General features: G+C 36.9%; 1 protein-coding gene across 1 annotated transcript in view; it reads left to right on the plus strand.

Moving 5' to 3' along the window:
• LOC134793849 (2-oxoglutarate dehydrogenase complex component E1) overlaps nt 1-18202 on the plus strand; it is a 46971-nt gene that overhangs the window by 12302 nt on the left and 16467 nt on the right. Inside the window, exons 6-12 of the mRNA XM_063765568.1 lie at nt 809-926; nt 11365-11443; nt 12558-12734; nt 13276-13424; nt 15943-16028; nt 16284-16463; nt 18013-18193. Coding sequence (XP_063621638.1) covers nt 809-926; nt 11365-11443; nt 12558-12734; nt 13276-13424; nt 15943-16028; nt 16284-16463; nt 18013-18193 — 970 coding nt within the window. The remainder of the gene's footprint in view (nt 1-808; nt 927-11364; nt 11444-12557; nt 12735-13275; nt 13425-15942; nt 16029-16283; nt 16464-18012; nt 18194-18202) is intronic.

The raw sequence follows: 18202 nt of genomic DNA on the forward strand, positions 1-18202 counted from the left end.
ACGAACTAGTCGATTTTACGAGTTTCGAAGATTCAAATGAAAATAAAAAAACTATTCTGAAAATAGGCGAATAAATCGAATCTCCTACTACTGTTTCATTTGAAATAAAATTCTATTTTTTTATAAATTTCACCTTTCTAAATTACCTTTTTCATGTAGTCGGGTATGCAGGGTTATATTTAAATTAAAGTATGTGTATGTTAAGTGGATTAGCCAAAATCAAGAATGGGATAACATACCATGTAGGTTATAGGTTTACGCGAGCTGGGTTTCTGTAATTTGACGTCATAATTTGTGGCTATTTTGCGTGCCGTATATCATAGCTTACTTATATTATATTACTCGCGTGAGAAACAATCGCGTCGTATTTCGCTTGAATATTTGTTAGAAAATTGTGAAGCAATTATAGTAAACACCCCTATAATGGACGTGTCACCAATAATGAGATGTATGTTACCACAAATCCTGTAAAATAAGTACATACATTATTTAAAATCTGATTTTAAACATTGGCAACATTTTACCATAAATAAGAGTCATAGAGCTGCTTAAGTTTACCGTTACATTATTATTATTTATTTTAATTAAATACTGCCCATGACAGGAAAATTCATTTGTTAATTATGTTGAAAACAGTTGCAGTTTTTACTAAACACGTAGAAAATATAAAAGACTAATGGGACATTTAACTTAACGCGCCAAGCGGTAGAAATATTAGAGGTATCACTAAAAATACTCAAAATGTTCTCCAAAATGCCTCATGATTGGTGCCGTTATATGTCTGAAACTCGTGTGTGGGCATAATCAGGCGCGCGGGCACCTGGCAGCCGACGTGGACCCGCTCGGGATCACCACGGCCAACCTGGCCACGCTGGGCACGCGTGCGCTTGGCTCCGAGCTCATCATGCGGAAATATTTCAACTTCGGTACGAATTCACATCCGTGACCCCTTCTGACTTGTGCGGGAATCATAGAAACACTTAACTGACTATTGGTAGACCTTATCTACTTGTAATAAGGTTTATTACGAATGGGCAGTTGAGTGTGATTATTGTACGCAGTATTTCTTCACGATAAGGCGGGCTGTACCTTACAGGAAGCAGTACTGATGCATCGATTCCTTGCTGTCAAGTCAGATAGGGCCTTAAGGTGCGATTCCGATGTCGACTGCAGTGTTTAACCTTCTGACGTCGAATAAAACACCGATTTAAAAATAAGTATATTTTATTTGGATTGGGCCTATTGTTTTGCCAAAAAACTTTGGTTGTTGATTGAATATACCGTTAAGTTGATTTTTTCATTAGGTAGATCTAAATGTGTTTTCTCTTAAATCGTAATTTTTTGACATTGTTACATAATTAATTTACTTAATGTATTATACAATGGTCAAAACACTTGCTATTTCAGGCAAATACTAGATTAAATTCAACTGAACGTTATATTTAATCGATAGTTTTTCGGCAAAATAAGAAGTGAATTTGGATTATTGTTTTATGATGGTGTCAGATTCGGTCTTTATCGATCTGCAGTTGGCGACGATATCATGCCTGTATCTGTGTGATTCTCAAAGTCAACATCGTTTAATCCATAAATGCGATCCATGTCTTACGCACAACAGAAGTAGCTACGTAACATAGAAAGCTCAAAATGACTTGTTCTAGCCACGCCTTTTTTTGAAGATTCATGTGAATCACAATTTCGATATGTATACCTTTTATTAATGATGCAAGTTTAAGTGTTAAATCTAAGGATAAATAACAGTACATATGTAGTGCATAATTCTTTTCCATCGTATTTTCTCGGAAACGTTTGTATCGGTCATGCTAGTTCAGTCAATGTCAGTACTTTTTGTACCGAGACTGACTGAAATTGCAAGACACGTTCGTAAGTTTCCGTGAAAATACGATGGAAAATATTTATGCAATATATCTGTACTTATCTATAGATAAATTAACTAAAAGTCGTATCATTAAAAAAAGGAATAAAATGGAAACGCTATATATGTAATCCAAAATCATGTGCAGTGCAAGCATTTAGAGCATTTCGCGTAGTAACTTAACCTTAAAAATGGATGCAAAGGGCGATGTTTACTTTAAAGGACCATACAGTTGGAAGCGACCACTCGGCTCTACGAACGGACTCCGACTGTTATTGTTGAAATAGTTGGCGATTTGCGCTGCGATTTGAGTAGTGTTGAAAGCTTGTATGAGACTATAGTAAAACCTTGTTTCTAAGTCCCAGATAGTAAAACTGATAGTTCGATTACAATTTGTCCGACTGATTTGTTATTTTAGGACAAAATTGATACAAAATCAGGATGATCGCGTAGTAAATTGACCAATCGGACTGTCATTTTTGTATCTGGGAAATAAGGCTGCCTTTCCACTGAGGTGGAGATGAGAGGAGACGTGCGGGAATCAAACAATACCATTGGTTGTAATCCACATCTCTTTTCTACTCCGCCGGATTACATCCAATGCTATTGATTGGTTCCCGCACGTTTCCTCTCATCTCCGCCACAGTGGAAAGGCAGCCTCAAGCAGCTTAGTGTATCGATGTTTATAGAAGTCGGATCCGGTTCGCACATTTCATTGGCATTTTTATATGTTGCTGCATTGGGCCTGTGCTAAAGTCAAAATTCATCAAAATTCTACCGAGTGTTTGCTACCGTTTTGTGGATGTAGAGTTGCGATCTCGGTAGACATGCAACATGGTTTTTTTTAACATTCTTGCCTAACTAAACGGTCTATCGAAATCAATTAAATATCATGGCAAAATTAATTTGAATCGTTATGTAGAGTGGTCATTAACGTATTCGTATTCTTCATTCGACTAAGTAATTAACATTTCATTTTTAAAACTAAAGGTTTTTCTTTTCGACTAACGTTACTACCTTTAAACAATTGCTAGTCTCAAATAGTTTTTATATATGTCGTGATGTAGATGTACGAATTCCTTAGTTTGTACACTTGTACAGTGTAGGTCAGGAATCAAGTATCGCAATCTATTTCTGTAGAGTCTACAGCGTAGAGTAGACGAATATGAATGAATTTGAAGGCCGGCCGCGAACCGACGCGTTGCTGACAGTAATACAATTTTAGTGCAAATTAATTTCAATTGTTTGGGCGACATTGTGAAAACAAATTAATAGCGTTTAGGTAACGCGATTAGACGCTGTGTTTTTAAGATTTGTGCGACTGAAAGTTGTTAATATACGACTAATTGCAAGCGTAATGCTACTTTTTTAGGCAATAAGCCATATACTACTTTTCTTTTAATTTGTAAATTATAAACGTTTAAAAATGCAACCTTGCAACCAATGCAAAATCTTTTTCCATATTATTCGTGTACCTTAGAACCTTTCATAAACCAAATAAAGTAGAATTCCTTTTCTCTTATTGCTTTCTCAAGCAAACGAAGTTCATCTCAATTTACTTTACGACAAAGTTCAAATTAAAAATAGGAAAATTTTGTACGGTGGGCCTTACAAAGATAAGGTCCATCGATGGGTACCTAAAAGTGTTTTTACTTAAACATTAGCTGTTTTGACTAGGACACTAGCCTATTGAAACTCCAAACGCCACCTTTAAAACATCTTTGTCTGGTTAGTCCCGAGGCCATCTGGTGGCGCACCTAGACCCACTGGGCATATCCACGGGGGACCCCGTGGAGAGCACGGAGTGGCACGGAGGCCTACGCGGCTTCGCGAGCGAGGCGGTGGTTAGGCAACACGTTCGATTCGGTATGATATGTCTTAGGGCCACCCCTCACTAGCGTCTTCCGAGCGTTGGCTTCTAGTCAACTCTATGGTTGCTAGTCGTCGCAACCAGGGATGTTGCGGATGCAGATTTTTTGACATCCGCGGATGCGGATGCGGATGTCAAGATTAGGTACTTAAAAAACATCAAATATTACATTTTTAGTAATTTTTATTAAAAGAAAACGAAACGGTTAGTATTTGAGCAAGAATATACGTGCGTTATATTTAATAAACAGTAACTTAGCCGACTTTTCTGGATCTAGACGATTTCGTTATAGGTAATGACGAAATTACCTAGCACTTACGCCGCCGCTAGGACGTTCCTGTACCGACTTGTTCGACATCTGCATCCGCATAAGCTCCGCATCGATTTTATGCGGATGCGGATGCAGATGCGGATGTTGAAAATAATGCGGTAGTTCCGCGGATGCGGATGAGGCTGCGAATATTCGCAACATCCCTGGTCGCAACGTTGGTACATCTGCGCAGCGACGCTATTTTCCATAGCGGTGACTAGACGCCGACGCTCAAAAGACGCTAGTGTGGGGTCTGTCTTATAAGATCGCCGTTGGCAGTTAGTGGGATGTCGGCCTTTCGTCAATGTAAATTTATAAGTGTCATTCCAATTTCGAACGCTTGTCGCTATCAGATATGTATATATCGGAGCGGCCAAGGTACTCAAAAATATCTGAACAAGTGAACATGCGCTTTAATCTCATGATAAAAGAGGCTTTGTTCAGATATTTGTAACACCTTGGTCGCTCCACCGCAATCTAAATTGAACCGTAAATGTATAGGTAAATGCTTAATTTTTTACCTTTAAGTTACGGTGAAGCGTATAGCTGCCTCTTGTGGTTGGAATTGGAATTAAACCTTACGTTGGAGTTAAACCTGATGTTGTTCCGCGCTCGACTGCAGTTATTGAATATTGTCAAGAGCCAGAAAAAAAACTAATTTTCTTTACAAAAAAATATGCAGTTAAAATAGTTTTTAATTCATGTAAAAAAAAAACAGTACTGCAATCAATTTATGTTTTCACTGAAGTTTTGTATCGCAACCTTATTTCGCTATGTCAAATCAACTGCGGTCTGCAGTCGAACTCAGAATAATACCTTAATTGGTTGTGGGTTCTATTCTATCGGTGACGGAACGCTCCTGCATATAAATCGTATTCAGGGTTCTTTTGTTATCACTGACCAAACTCTGATAGGTGATATGTAAGTCATACTGAACAACTTTTACTATGGAGCCAACCCCGAAATCGCGAAAAAAAATCACCTGTTCTATAGAAAACATTGACTCTGATTCACTGAAATGTATGAGACGGCAGAATTTTTTTTCGCGAGAGATGGCACACACATCGCTGTAACATGAGGAAACCGAATAATAACAGCGTATTCCTGATAATATTTACGTAGTCTATATATCCTTATTGATAGATGTCAAAAAGTGACAAGTAACACTTTGCAAAAACGAAGTTTTACAAAAAAAGTAAAAATCCATTTTAATAAGTGACATGTTTACCAATAACATTTACTTTTTATGTGCTAAATACATTAAAAAAATTGAACAAATAACAAACAAAAAAAAATTTTTTTTTGACGAAATTCACCTAAACTCATATTACACTTTTTCCTTCTTTTGACCTCAGAAATGCGTGGTTAAAATCTTTCGCATTCCTCGTGAACACCATGTATTTTAGAAATGAGTGTATATGTATATATTTTTGAGTTAAGTACATATATTATATAATATACGTATTAGTATTAAAAACCATTGCAAACACTTTCGGTCGATACATCCCTCTAACTTCCAATAGGCGATTCGTAACATGGTGTAGGGTCTGGCTTCGGCACTTGCATTTATGAACACAAAGCGTAGTGAGGGTTCTTGCGGTTCTAATACATTGTTAACTATATTATTCCGTGTTTTATCAGTTTGTCGGTATTCATTTATTTTGTAAATTTTATTTATAATGTTACATCACGGTTAACACGTTATTTTGCAATAAAATTTAAGCAAGTGAATTTAATAATTTGGGATTATCACTGCCGATCTGGTTATAAATACTTCGCTAGGAAGTTTGTTATATTCCGATTTACATTACATACAGTTTTCCTAAAATAAATCATATGATTTGGTTTTAATTCACATTAATTATCATTTTAAAGGGGCCCACTGATTACCAGTCTGCCGGACGATATCAGCCTGGCAGTTAAAAGCAAAATTTGACAGTTCCGAACAACTGACAGGCTGATATCGTCCGGCGAACTGGTAATCTGTGGGCCCCTTGACCAGCATGTTTAGATCAACCGAGATTCATCCATTTCATTACATTTTGAGACCATTAAAAAAAATATTAGCCTAATACTTTTAGGCTATTGAGTATTACGTAAAACACGAAAACTATAGTTAATTATGTTATTAGAAAATGTAAAGAGTTAATTTATTTGAAGGGCTATAAGTAATAGCGGTAGTTTTGTAAGAATTGCTTACTTTTTATACGCTTTTTATGCAAATCTTTATCTACGTATCGTCAACTATTATACTTATTTTATTTTATTACCGACACAATAATATTTTTTTTATATACGGTGCTTGGTTAACACAGATATAGTTCATCTCTCATAATTGTTTTTCATAGTATTTTCTCGGAAACGTACAAACGTGTCTTGGTATTTCAGTCAGTCTCGGTACAAAAAGTACTGAGGTTGACTGAAGTAGCATGACAAATACGAACGTTTCCGAGAAAATACGATGGAAAAAAATTATGAACTACATCTGTATTTTACTAGCTTTAACAAACTATAGTTTATATTGACGAAATGGGGAATATGTGTTATTTTGAAATGTAGTTATTACACGTAACGTATGAGACTAGCTTATTGAAATATTCGGTCAATCTATTACTAATCCACGGCTGAGGCTTTAACTAAAAATATAAAATTAGGTTTTCGCGTATTTTCGCTACTAACCTCACCCGCACGCTGTCATATTCCTTTACTAGAAATAAAACTGGAAATATACATATATGATTAAGCAAAATATATTTTAGAGCGTTTTTGCTTAATAATATATATAGGTACCAATAACATTAAGGTTTTAAAGTTGAGGTGTATAAGGAATCATCACCCGGGTGCTAATAGCGGACGGCCTTAATCTATCAAATCAGGTCTATTTTCGGAATTACTTAACTGACTTGGAAGTGATTCGGAATTACTCGAATACATCTTTTAGGATAAGTATTTCGCATCCCTACATGACTTTTTTCCGTTAGGAAACAGTAAATAAAACATGATATACATAACTCATTGTCTATGATATAACTAACTTTTTAACATGAGTGTGTTCAATTATTATTTAAGTATATTTCCTATTCGTGCGAATGGTAAAGTCCGCATTAAAAAGTGATAAAACCCTGTGTTCACGTGCACGTTATCGTTAGTGTCAACTAATTTTATGACATAGACGCTTACTTAATACTTAATTAACAGTCGTTAATTACCGTTTGATTGTATAATAACATGTTTATTTGTATATTATTACGGACCGTGAGTCAGTTTTGCATTGCCTTAACAAGTTTACTATTCATTTTGATATAGATCGATATTATTGTTGTGGTCAGAATTGTTAATACATCGTTCAAAAATAATTAAGATCATAATACATATATTGATAACAGACGTCATATTAAACTTGCTGTGATATCAATATTTTTTTATAATTAATTTCTAAACAAAAAGTACCTGATTTGCTCGGAATGTATGCATATTTTAGCAATTACTATTCAAAATGTGTTCGATTATTGCCGAAATCTCAGTTACCGAACTAAAATAAGTGATTACTGATCACGTGTCAATGACACATTTATATTTCATTTACCCGTGATGTTTAACTGACTATTTTCAGCCGTAAAGTCATCTATATATGTTACCTTTCTTTAAGCTTTTTCTTCTTATTTACCGCACATGCAGTTGTACTTTCGCATACTAAAAGCAGAACTAAACAACAGATCCGAGGACATCATATAGCGAATCTCGACCCGTTGGAAATATCGAACGCCGATCTGGGCGGTAAAAATCCGAGGGAGGTCATACACAACAGTTACCGGTTCGGTAAGGACCCTGATTGTGGTAGCATGGTGTTATGGCTGGATGGGGGTCGGACGGAGATTACTTATGTCAAATTTGGTCAGATGCATTTACCATAAAAATATTTCTAATGGAACAATAGCTTTATACTCGTACGTCAACCACTGTATATACATTTCTAAAGTGATACCAGATTTTTTATGTTTGCTGAAGTTGAAGTTGCTTTTATTTTTCCAATACCTACCTACTCTTTCTAATACAATTGTGATTCGGTGGAAATCGAATGTTATTGTACCACTCAAGAACTGGTTATTTTTCTTTGCTTTTTCATACCACGTTGCCGCAAAGTTGTGCTCAATGTAGTACTATGTTTTCCTTTTATCTGTTTTAAATGTCAAAAAATATTAAAACAAACTGGTTATGATGGTAAATTTTTATTTTTTCATTCGTATTTGCCTAGAATAAAAAAAATATATTCTAATACAATTAAAATAACTTAAATGAAAACTAAGTGGTCGTGTCAACTTTTAACCAAATTTGACATCTCCGGTCTTCGCCCGATCCCCAGTAATAACTTATGAACAGAAGCGAATCAACTGCGGTGCAACAGTTCAGTTTAATTGCATTAGCTTTTTGTTATGATTTTATTTCTGTTCGTAATTTATTTTAGGGCGCCATAACTGTAGCAGCACCGGTCCTCGGCTCGCACGCTATGCGCAAAGAATTATTGATTGTACAGAGGTAAAGCTTAAGGTGCAGTGCGTTCAGCAAACAGACTTTTTGAGAAATTGTAGCGCTTCTTTATATCATAATATGGTAATCAATAAATATGAATAGCACAATGAAGCCTTCCTCTAGTGACTTCATCGATTTGAAACCTGATTAAACAACTATCGCTCGATAGCAAAAAATACTGGTGTAAAAATTCGAAGCACGAAATTGTTACCCCCATAAGTATTCATAAAACTATACCTAACCTTTGTTAAATTTTGTTCTTTTCTAGCAAACACAAATGTCAAAATGACAGATAAGAACAAACGATTATCAAAGGCTTGTTAGACTTGACAAGCGTTTATGAATAACACGATTAGACTTTACAATCAATAAATCTTGGCTGTGTCATGTCACGCACGTATACATATAGTGCGTATGCTTCTATTGTTACTCCACCTATTATTTTAATACATATATTTTGGTGCATGATGATTGATGTAAGTATGTAAGCCTGTAAGGTTATTTCACAACATTGGTGTTGCATTCACAGATGTAGTGCGTAATTATTTTCCGTCGTTTCTTCACGGAAACGTAAAAGTGTCTTGCTATTTCAGTTAGTCTCGGTACAAAAAGGTTAACTGTAGTAGCATGGCAAATACGAACGTTTCCGAGAAAATACAATGGAAAACAGTTATATCTCTGTCTTGAAAGATGGATGATAAATATAAATATCAATATTCAACATAATCATATGCATGTTGGTAAAAAAAGTTCCTTTTAATAATTTTCACCATTTTCATTATTAAAGCACAAGTTGCTAAACTTGAAGTAGATAAACGAAATGACATAATTTTGTCATCATTTTGATGTCAAAAAAGTTTAAATTGGTCTACAGGTAAACATAAAAAATTCTTCAGTCCATCACAGATAAGAAAGTACTGCGTATAAAGGTCACGTGGGCTCGTTTTGGACTCGGATCAAATAAACAAGGCGTAATCTTTCACTGCTATTCGGTACTCATTATATAAGACTTGTGAAAATTGGCCCCGACTCAACTATTACTCTGGCTATATTTATCACTCCATTCACTGTCAATGTGTACGGAGATAGGAGCGAGCAAGATGCTCAGAAATATCTATACATGATTGGTCTAGCCTTTTCCAGATGTTTTTAATTTTTTAAGCACCATACAGGGTGGTTTTTCAACCGGTATCGTTAGCCATAATGCGCTAGATAGCCATATTATGTAGGTCATAATAAACACCTTTTTGGGAGCTTCTTTGATAACAATGTTTTCGTGATTTAGGACCATAGTGGAAATACCTATGACCTTCGCTTTCACGTCGTAGAATATGGCTAAAGTTAAAATTGCCTTGTATGTGATAGATATTTTAATTGCGAATACCTACATATTATTTAAAAAAAAGTAAATTATAATGGAAATATTAGGTTTAACTTATGATCATTTTAATTACTAAATTTAGAATATAATCATAGAAATATAATCATCATAAAAACAACACAACAAAGAACTTATGACTAACAAATAATTAATTTATTTTATATTGCAAACTATTGTTTATTTATTTCTTATGATATTATGTACGTACATTAACCTTACTGTAAACTGCATTTCAATTCATCGTTGTGGTTCCATTGTTCTGAATTTTCATGATTCCAAACTGAAATGGGCATTTCCCATTAACAATGTATGCGTTTTGAAAATTTTGAAATTCGGTTTTAATACGGGTTTTTATTTGATAACATTATCAAAAGTCACTCTGTATACATATTTGTACCTCTTATCCATGCACGAAATGCCGAGGTTCGTGATCGACCCATACGGGGTGTTATACCATATTGTGATGTTATACCATTAGGGCACGCTAGTAAAGGGATATGAGACTTCACTATTTGCTTGTCTTGCTATGCTTTCTTTTGTATGGTTTTGTATATTCGATGTTAAAAGTAGTTTAAATACCTTTTTACGAGGAGTAAGTTTACTAAACTACTTGATAATCGCAACTCGCTTATCAGATAATCTCATCAGTAGGTATCTTACTGAAATGTGAGACTACTTTTAACTTGGATAACTTCGATTGCTTTAGAATCTCTAGATTCGGGTGTAGTCATGCATTAATTCTTGATAGAAAGTAGTTAAAATTATAAGATCAGATGGGATTAAAAGAGCATAATTACCTCAATTATTTTTACCTGTGTTATTTACTCGTACTTCAAGTTGAATGTTTACGTACCTAGTGTTTTTGTTACCCTATCTGATCTTTATGTATAACATGACTCATAGAGACAACCCATGGGGTTATGTACTTTGGCCTGCAGACACAGTCATAATTGTCATAAACATGAACACACTTTAAACCGATCCACTAGAAATCGACGAAGTAGCGAAGCTGTGTGCGAGAAAAAAAGTCTATTAATAAAGTAAGGACGTTAAGCACGAAGAATTTTGTACATTGACTAGTCATATCCCATCTCTATCGCACGCTCATGATTATATGGCTGTCCCGCTCTCACAGTGGTATAGACCGCCGGCGTCATCGGCGGGATGGCAATATAATTATGCGCGTGCGATAGAGGTAGGATCAGGCGGGACAATGTAAGAAATTCTTCGTGGCCTTACTTTAGGAAACGCAATGTCTCACCGCTACTTCGCTCACTTCTGTCAGACTATGCGTTTACGCTTTATAAACAGGGGTAAAGTAAACATCGTGTGTACATGTTTATGAGTGTCTGGCAGCGAAACAGATGTTCCTTCTCTTATTAGCACATGTTTTTTAGATGAAGCTGACATGGACAGGGTGTTCAAACTGCCCTCTACCACTTTTATTGGAGAGAAGGAGAAGGCACTTCCCCTCAGGTATTGTGAAATTATGTATTACATATTATTAACGAGCTCATAGTGTCTCCCCCCTCTTTTTTTTTTTCCAAGTATCCCACCAGTCTTTGTGAAATATTGTCTTATCTTTTAACTGTAATACATTTTTTAACTATATAGTACTATATTTTTTATACCAGGCGGTCAGTAAGTGTATGAGAAGAAAAATATATGTTAGTATCGTAACAAATGGAAATCCGAGCTCCCTGCGTGCCACTGCGACAAACAGGCTTGATTATGTGTATATTTGCGTAGTGATACGCATTTTTGAAATACTTGTACCGTATTTATATACTTAAAGTTATTTACTGGCAAAAACGTTTAAACATTGCATAGAATTAAAGAAAACCATCGCCTTGTTGATTTATGTCTTTGGCATTCAAATTGAAACAAACTACGACAAACATCACCCTTCTAAGAATACTTATGTTGATGACGGATTATGAAGAATAACTTCCAATTTGCTTGACCGCCGAGTAAGGTCATATGCATCGTATGTTGTACGAGTATATATACCATCGTCCAAATGAGCCTTACTCCAAAAACATACGATCTACCAATGGTCAGTAAGTGTAGCTCTTAGTATGTAATTTGCATTTGTCAATGTAGGCGTATTGCAGTTCCAACAGCTTCATCCAGCAATCTTAACTGGCTGTACAACTGATTCAATGCAGATTACTGCTGGTGTTCAAATTGTTAACTGTAAATGTACAGTCAAATTAAGAAGTATTGAGAGCGGAGAATACAGTTTGATATTGGAATTATTTCTCTTTGAAATAATCTTTAAGTAAAAGTACAATTTTTGTTTTGCCATCTCAACTACAATGATCTACTCTACATTTTATGGTTACAAGTAATCTTAGATACCAAAAAACGTTCCTTCGTTTCCCTAAAGCTCGGTTTTCCTAGGATAGCGGTGCCGTCATATAGCGGCCGTCTCCATACAAAATAATACGGCTAAATATGGATGTAGTAGTATTATGTATGGAGACGGCCGCTATATGACGGCACCGCTATCCTGAGCATAAGTGCCCAATTGACCATAGAAAAATAGTTACGTAAATCTCCACGCGTAAAATTACTTTTTGTGTCCTAGGGAAATCCTGTACCGTCTCGAGCAAGCGTACTGCAACAACATCGGAATCGAGTTCATGTTCATCAACTCCCTGGAGCAATGCAACTGGATCCGGCAACGCATGGAACCCCCGGATGTCACCAAAATGAGCAACGACCAGAAGAGACTCATCCTCGCGCGTCTCACTCGATCCGCCGGGTAACTATATCTTCTTCTTCTTCTTCAACCTAGAGTTCCCGGCCTAGCGCCAGGGTCCGCTTTCCTCCTCAGTCTTCGGCATCCTCAGGTGTGAGATTGTTCTCTTCCATGTCCGCTGTCACGACGTCCAGCCAGCGCTTCTTAGGCCTACCGCCGGGTAACTATATCAATTAAAATAAATATTTGGGAACATACACCACCACCATGGGCACCCAACCCAAACACAAAAAAACATACGTTTTGTGTAGGAAATTTACCATTTCTGCCATAAAAAAAAGGTGAAGGGGCCAATGATTGGGGAAGCAAGATATCTGTACAACTTACCCTCCCAGTGCTACAGAATTTCCACCGAAACGGTAGGCAAAGGCCATACTTGCTTAGCTCAATAATCAGCTAGTTTTCAATGGTAAAACCCTTCGTATGCCATTGTAAAATATTTGTTACTGAATCAATAACCTTAAAATTGTACATTACAGTCCAAATTGTGTGTTACGTATACGGGACAAGGCATACGAAAGGTTAATGCAAAATCTGTTTACAGATTCGAGAACTTCCTAGCAAAGAAGTGGTCTTCAGAGAAGCGCTTCGGTCTCGAGGGCTGCGAGATCCTCATTCCTGCTATGAAGCAGGTCATCGACGTGTCCACGAAGCTTGGCGTGGAATCCATCATCATGGGCATGCCGCACAGAGGTAAGTTATATTATGAATTGTATAGAGAATTAGAAAATGATGGTCCTCAGATATGTGGTCACCGTTGTCCGATCCCTGATCCGGGCATGAACATTTGATACAGAATAATTTTGAGTTAATTGTAGCTTATGCTGAATTATTTCCCTAGGTTATTTCTAGGATCAACCTCCTAAGGCCCAGCCATACAAAAAAAAATCCAAAATTTGTCATTGAAATTAGAACCTATAGTGCAGGAAATAGAGTTGATTTTGCGTTGTTGGAAAATTGATCGAAAGAAAGCAAAAGCGACTCTGTTCCAATTGAATAGGATTTAAATTTCATCGAACTGAAGAGGTACTATAGGTAGGACCTTGGGCCTTAGGAGGTTGATATAATGTTAGCCAGTGCAGGTTGGGTTGCTACAATGGCATTATTCATTTTGTACTCTTTACGTATTACTTACTTACTCCTCTGGCGCAGCGACCCAAAGTGTGTCTTGGCCTCCAACACGACTGCTCGCTTACTGCTGCTTTACGTATTAAGAGCAACAATATTATTTCATTGCAATAAAGTTTACGGACTCTCAGTTAAATGTGTGTAGGATTGTATAACATATTTCCATTGTTTGCGCTGCCCTTGTACTCGTATTATGCCAGCTTTATCTTATTTACTGGTCATATAAATTTCCGATAAGTGTTCCAGTAGGTAGCCGCGTAACAACAATACAAGCATGCGATAAAGACATATGTATCAATATACATGCTTGTATAACGGAGTTACCGGGACAGTCCCTGCTCGTAAGAAACCGCTATGAGTAGGTAGCTAATTTTGAGATCTGTCATTTCAATACATTTTGAGACAAACGTGTAATTTTTTTTATACCAAGTCGGTGGCAAACAAGCATATGGGCCGCCTGATGGTAGGTAGTCACCGTAGCCTATGGACGCCTACAACTTCTGAAGAGGCAGGGGCCATATCATATTGTGATATATAGACGGTCAAGCAAATCCTGTCAGTAATAAAAGGCGCTAAATTCAAATTTTCTATGAGACGCTATAAAAAGATGGAATTTAAATTTTTCTATTTCTACTGACAAGATCTGCTTGACCAAGTATATATGTAAAGCGGATGAGATCTACGATCAAAAGTGATCGAAAGAGAAGTCAAACAGAGTGAGACCCAGTCCTCTGGTTTGATGCTTATTTTTCTTCTATAAGTAATCAACTGTCTTGCTCGGTGATAAGAGTCAATTATGAGTATGACTTGCAAAAAACGTAGCAGTACTATCCGGGTCATATTTAAACTAGTGATGTACCGACTATTGATTTGGCCGACTAGCCGACTAATCGGCGCTCGAATGGCCGATTAGTCGGCCGACTAGTCGGCTAGTCGGCCAAATCATTAGTTTCGTATAAGTTCAGGTGAAAAACAATAGTTTTGCTCCTTTGGTTACGCTATTCATTATATTAGCTTGGCTAAAAGGTGTTCTCTACAGGTCTATCACAACTCAAAGGTCTATAACGGACCTATCACAAGAATCCTCATTCAATTTCCGTCTTTCTTTTATTTTGCGATCCTGAGCAGACCGTCGGCTTGTAATAGGTATTTCCAAGGCTCTATTTCCCGTACGTAGTCGCCAGTTAAGAAGCTATCCCCTGTGGTCAGCGTCTTTACGAGCAACGTGCCCTGTCTAAGTCTCTGAATTTTGCAATAACATTAAGAGTTTCTCATGGCTCCACCATTAAAAAAAAACAAAAACTGAATAATAATAAAATTATTTAACTATCGAACTTGCATATGAAATTATATGAGAATCAGTTGAGATCGACCTGTAGAGGAAAACACCAGCCCACCAACATACGATAAAGATCAAACGGTCAATTATATGAACAAAAGTTTTCGTATGCACCCTGAATAGGTATTTTAGTAAAATAGACATAAAACATATGGTAAATATTGACTGTTCATTTTTCTTTTTCTGTTTTTCTTTCACTAATAAAGTGCCGACTAATCGGCCATTTTTGCCGACTAGTCGCCGACTAATCGCCGACTAATCGCCGACTAGAAATGTGGCCGGATAGTCGGCTTTCCCGACTAGTCGGCGACTAGTCGGTACATCCCTAATTTAAACCCGTGATTCTGACACATGTTACTTGATACGAGTATAATAGGTTACACGGGTCATTTGGGCAACAATACTAAATTCAAGGACCAGTTGCTTAATCGACAATTATTGTTTGTTTGTTTATTTTAATCGGCCATTGTTTACGTATTTGTTTATTTTTTTTTTGCATATACCACTTAAAGACCATTCGATCAGTTGTTTTTTTTAGCGTAACTTTTTCGCGCCCGCCCCCTTTTATTACTGTTATTTTTTAATTTATTTTATAAGTATTGTGTGTTTTATGTACGTGTACTTTTGCTATTCTTAGTCTTGGTTTCCTGACCAATTTTTTTTACTCCACTTTGGTGGCATACGGGTCATCTCTTGATAAACGGTTACTAAACTTCATATTTACCTTTACTCTCCTTTCCGCAGGTCGCCTCAATGTATTGGCAAACGTGTGCCGCAAACCTCTGCATCAGCTGTTCACCCAGTTCGCTGGTCTCGAAGCCGAAGATGATGTAAGTAATCTTTTCGCTGACTTATATAATATTGATATTTTTTAGGGTTCCGGACCACAAAAGGAAAACAGAAACCTTATAAGATCACTTGTGTATCTGTCTGTTATTATATATTCGCAACTCATGTCGATTTGAAACACTTCCTTCGGCCGTGTTTTAATTTATCGCAATGCTTTGCGAATTTCCTACTTTTCGCATTCGTATCGTAATGTACCTACTCTAATAACATAATGATCATATCTTTTCTTTTCACAGGGCTCCGGTGACGTCAAATACCACTTGGGAACCTACATCGAGCGCCTGAACCGCGTCACGAACAAGAACATCCGCCTCGCCGTCTGCGCCAACCCCTCCCATCTCGAGGCCGTCGACCCTGTCGTGCAGGGCAAGACTCGCGCTGAGCAGTTCTACCGTGGCGATAACGAGGGCAAGAAGGTAGAAATAACAACTTTATTTCTTTTTTAATACGGTCGAATTTAGGGACCCCCTTTAGGAACTGCCAACCCCTCCCATCTCGAGGCCGTCGACCCCGTCGTGCAGGGCAAGACTCGCGCTGAGCAGTTCCACCGTGGCGATAACGAGGGCAAGAAGGTGCAAATAACAACTTTATTTCTTTGCAATACGGTCAAATTTAGGGACCCTCTTTAGGAACTGCCAACCCCTCCCATCTCGAGGCCGTCGACCCCGTCGTGCAGGGCAAGACTCGCGCTGAGCAGTTCTACCGTGGCGATAACGAGGGCAAGAAGGTGCAAATAACATCTTTATTTCTTTTGCAATACGGTTGAGTTTAGTAAAGATCTTTAGGAACTCCTTTGGAGCGTTTCGCATTCCAAAGGCATCTGGTTTACAGATTGTGATGAAAGTGTTTTTCAGTGCATACCCTTTCCTTGCGTGTCCCATTCGAGGTACAGGATACAAATATTTGCGAGTATTCTGTTGATGATGATTTCAAAAACGTAATTCGAGGTAACCACTGTACCCCTATAAGATAACCCTATTTAATTGTAACAGAGGTGCTTGTCAAACTTAAAGTCTGTCATAGGATGATCTACCTTCCCCCTTCCCAAGATATTAGATATTGAATCTTTGAGAACAAGTTATGTTATAATATGTTTACTTGGTGATTAGCAGATACTTTAGATAGTTCATTAACGCGAGTAGAAGTAGCTATGTATAACCACTTCAAATTCCATTGACTTTTTGCTTTTAATCACTTGTCTAGACATCTTCAAATCAAACATCAAACATCAACATTTATTCAGCAAATAGGCCACAAGGGCACTTTTACACGTCATCATTGAATTTACATACAAGGAAAAATAATACATCAACAATTTTATAAAATAAAACTAAGAATTCAATCTAACGTATTACAATTACTAAGAGATGTATATGGTCTCTTAATGTCGAATTACATAAAAAATACAGATACAAAACACAAAAAAAAAATCTATAATATATAATCTATAATATATAATAAATCTATAAATCTAATCATAAGTGGACAGTGTTTGTATTTTGTCAAGATTTGTCTGTGATTAAACCCTCTCAGGATAAATGATAATTTACTGATAATAATTATTAAATATAACATAGATAAATGAGCACTCCTTAAAAAAATGCTATTTTTATTTACTTTGTATTTTTTAATAAATTTTGTGTTATCTCTACTCAGAATCACGAAGCTCTTTCGATCCTAATGGGATAAAAAATGACCCAGAGTTTTTTCCCTATTGTGTTACCATTTCTCCATATACTTTGTTGGCGGCAACACACACACTGGGACACTTTTTAACTTCTATAAGGTAAGGATGAAAAGGGCTCGCGATCCTGCCTAGAAATAACGCAAAAGTGGCAAAAAAGGTCATATGGCAAAAAAAAGAAACGATCTAATACAGATTATTGCAACTGAATTATTTAAATAGAATCCAGTACTCCTCGTAAAAAAAAGCACACATTCTTCAATATATTTGTTTTTCTACAGGTGATGTCCATCCTACTCCACGGCGACGCAGCCTTCGCCGGACAGGGCGTGGTGTTCGAGACCATGCACTTGTCGGACCTGCCCGCCTACACCACGCACGGCACCGTCCACATAGTGGCCAACAACCAGATCGGCTTCACCACCGACCCTCGCCACTCGCGCTCCTCCGCCTACTGCACAGGTATGTCCA

This window comes from Cydia splendana, chromosome 9, assembly GCF_910591565.1.
Source record: "Cydia splendana chromosome 9, ilCydSple1.2, whole genome shotgun sequence".
NCBI lineage: Eukaryota > Metazoa > Arthropoda > Insecta > Lepidoptera > Tortricidae > Cydia > Cydia splendana.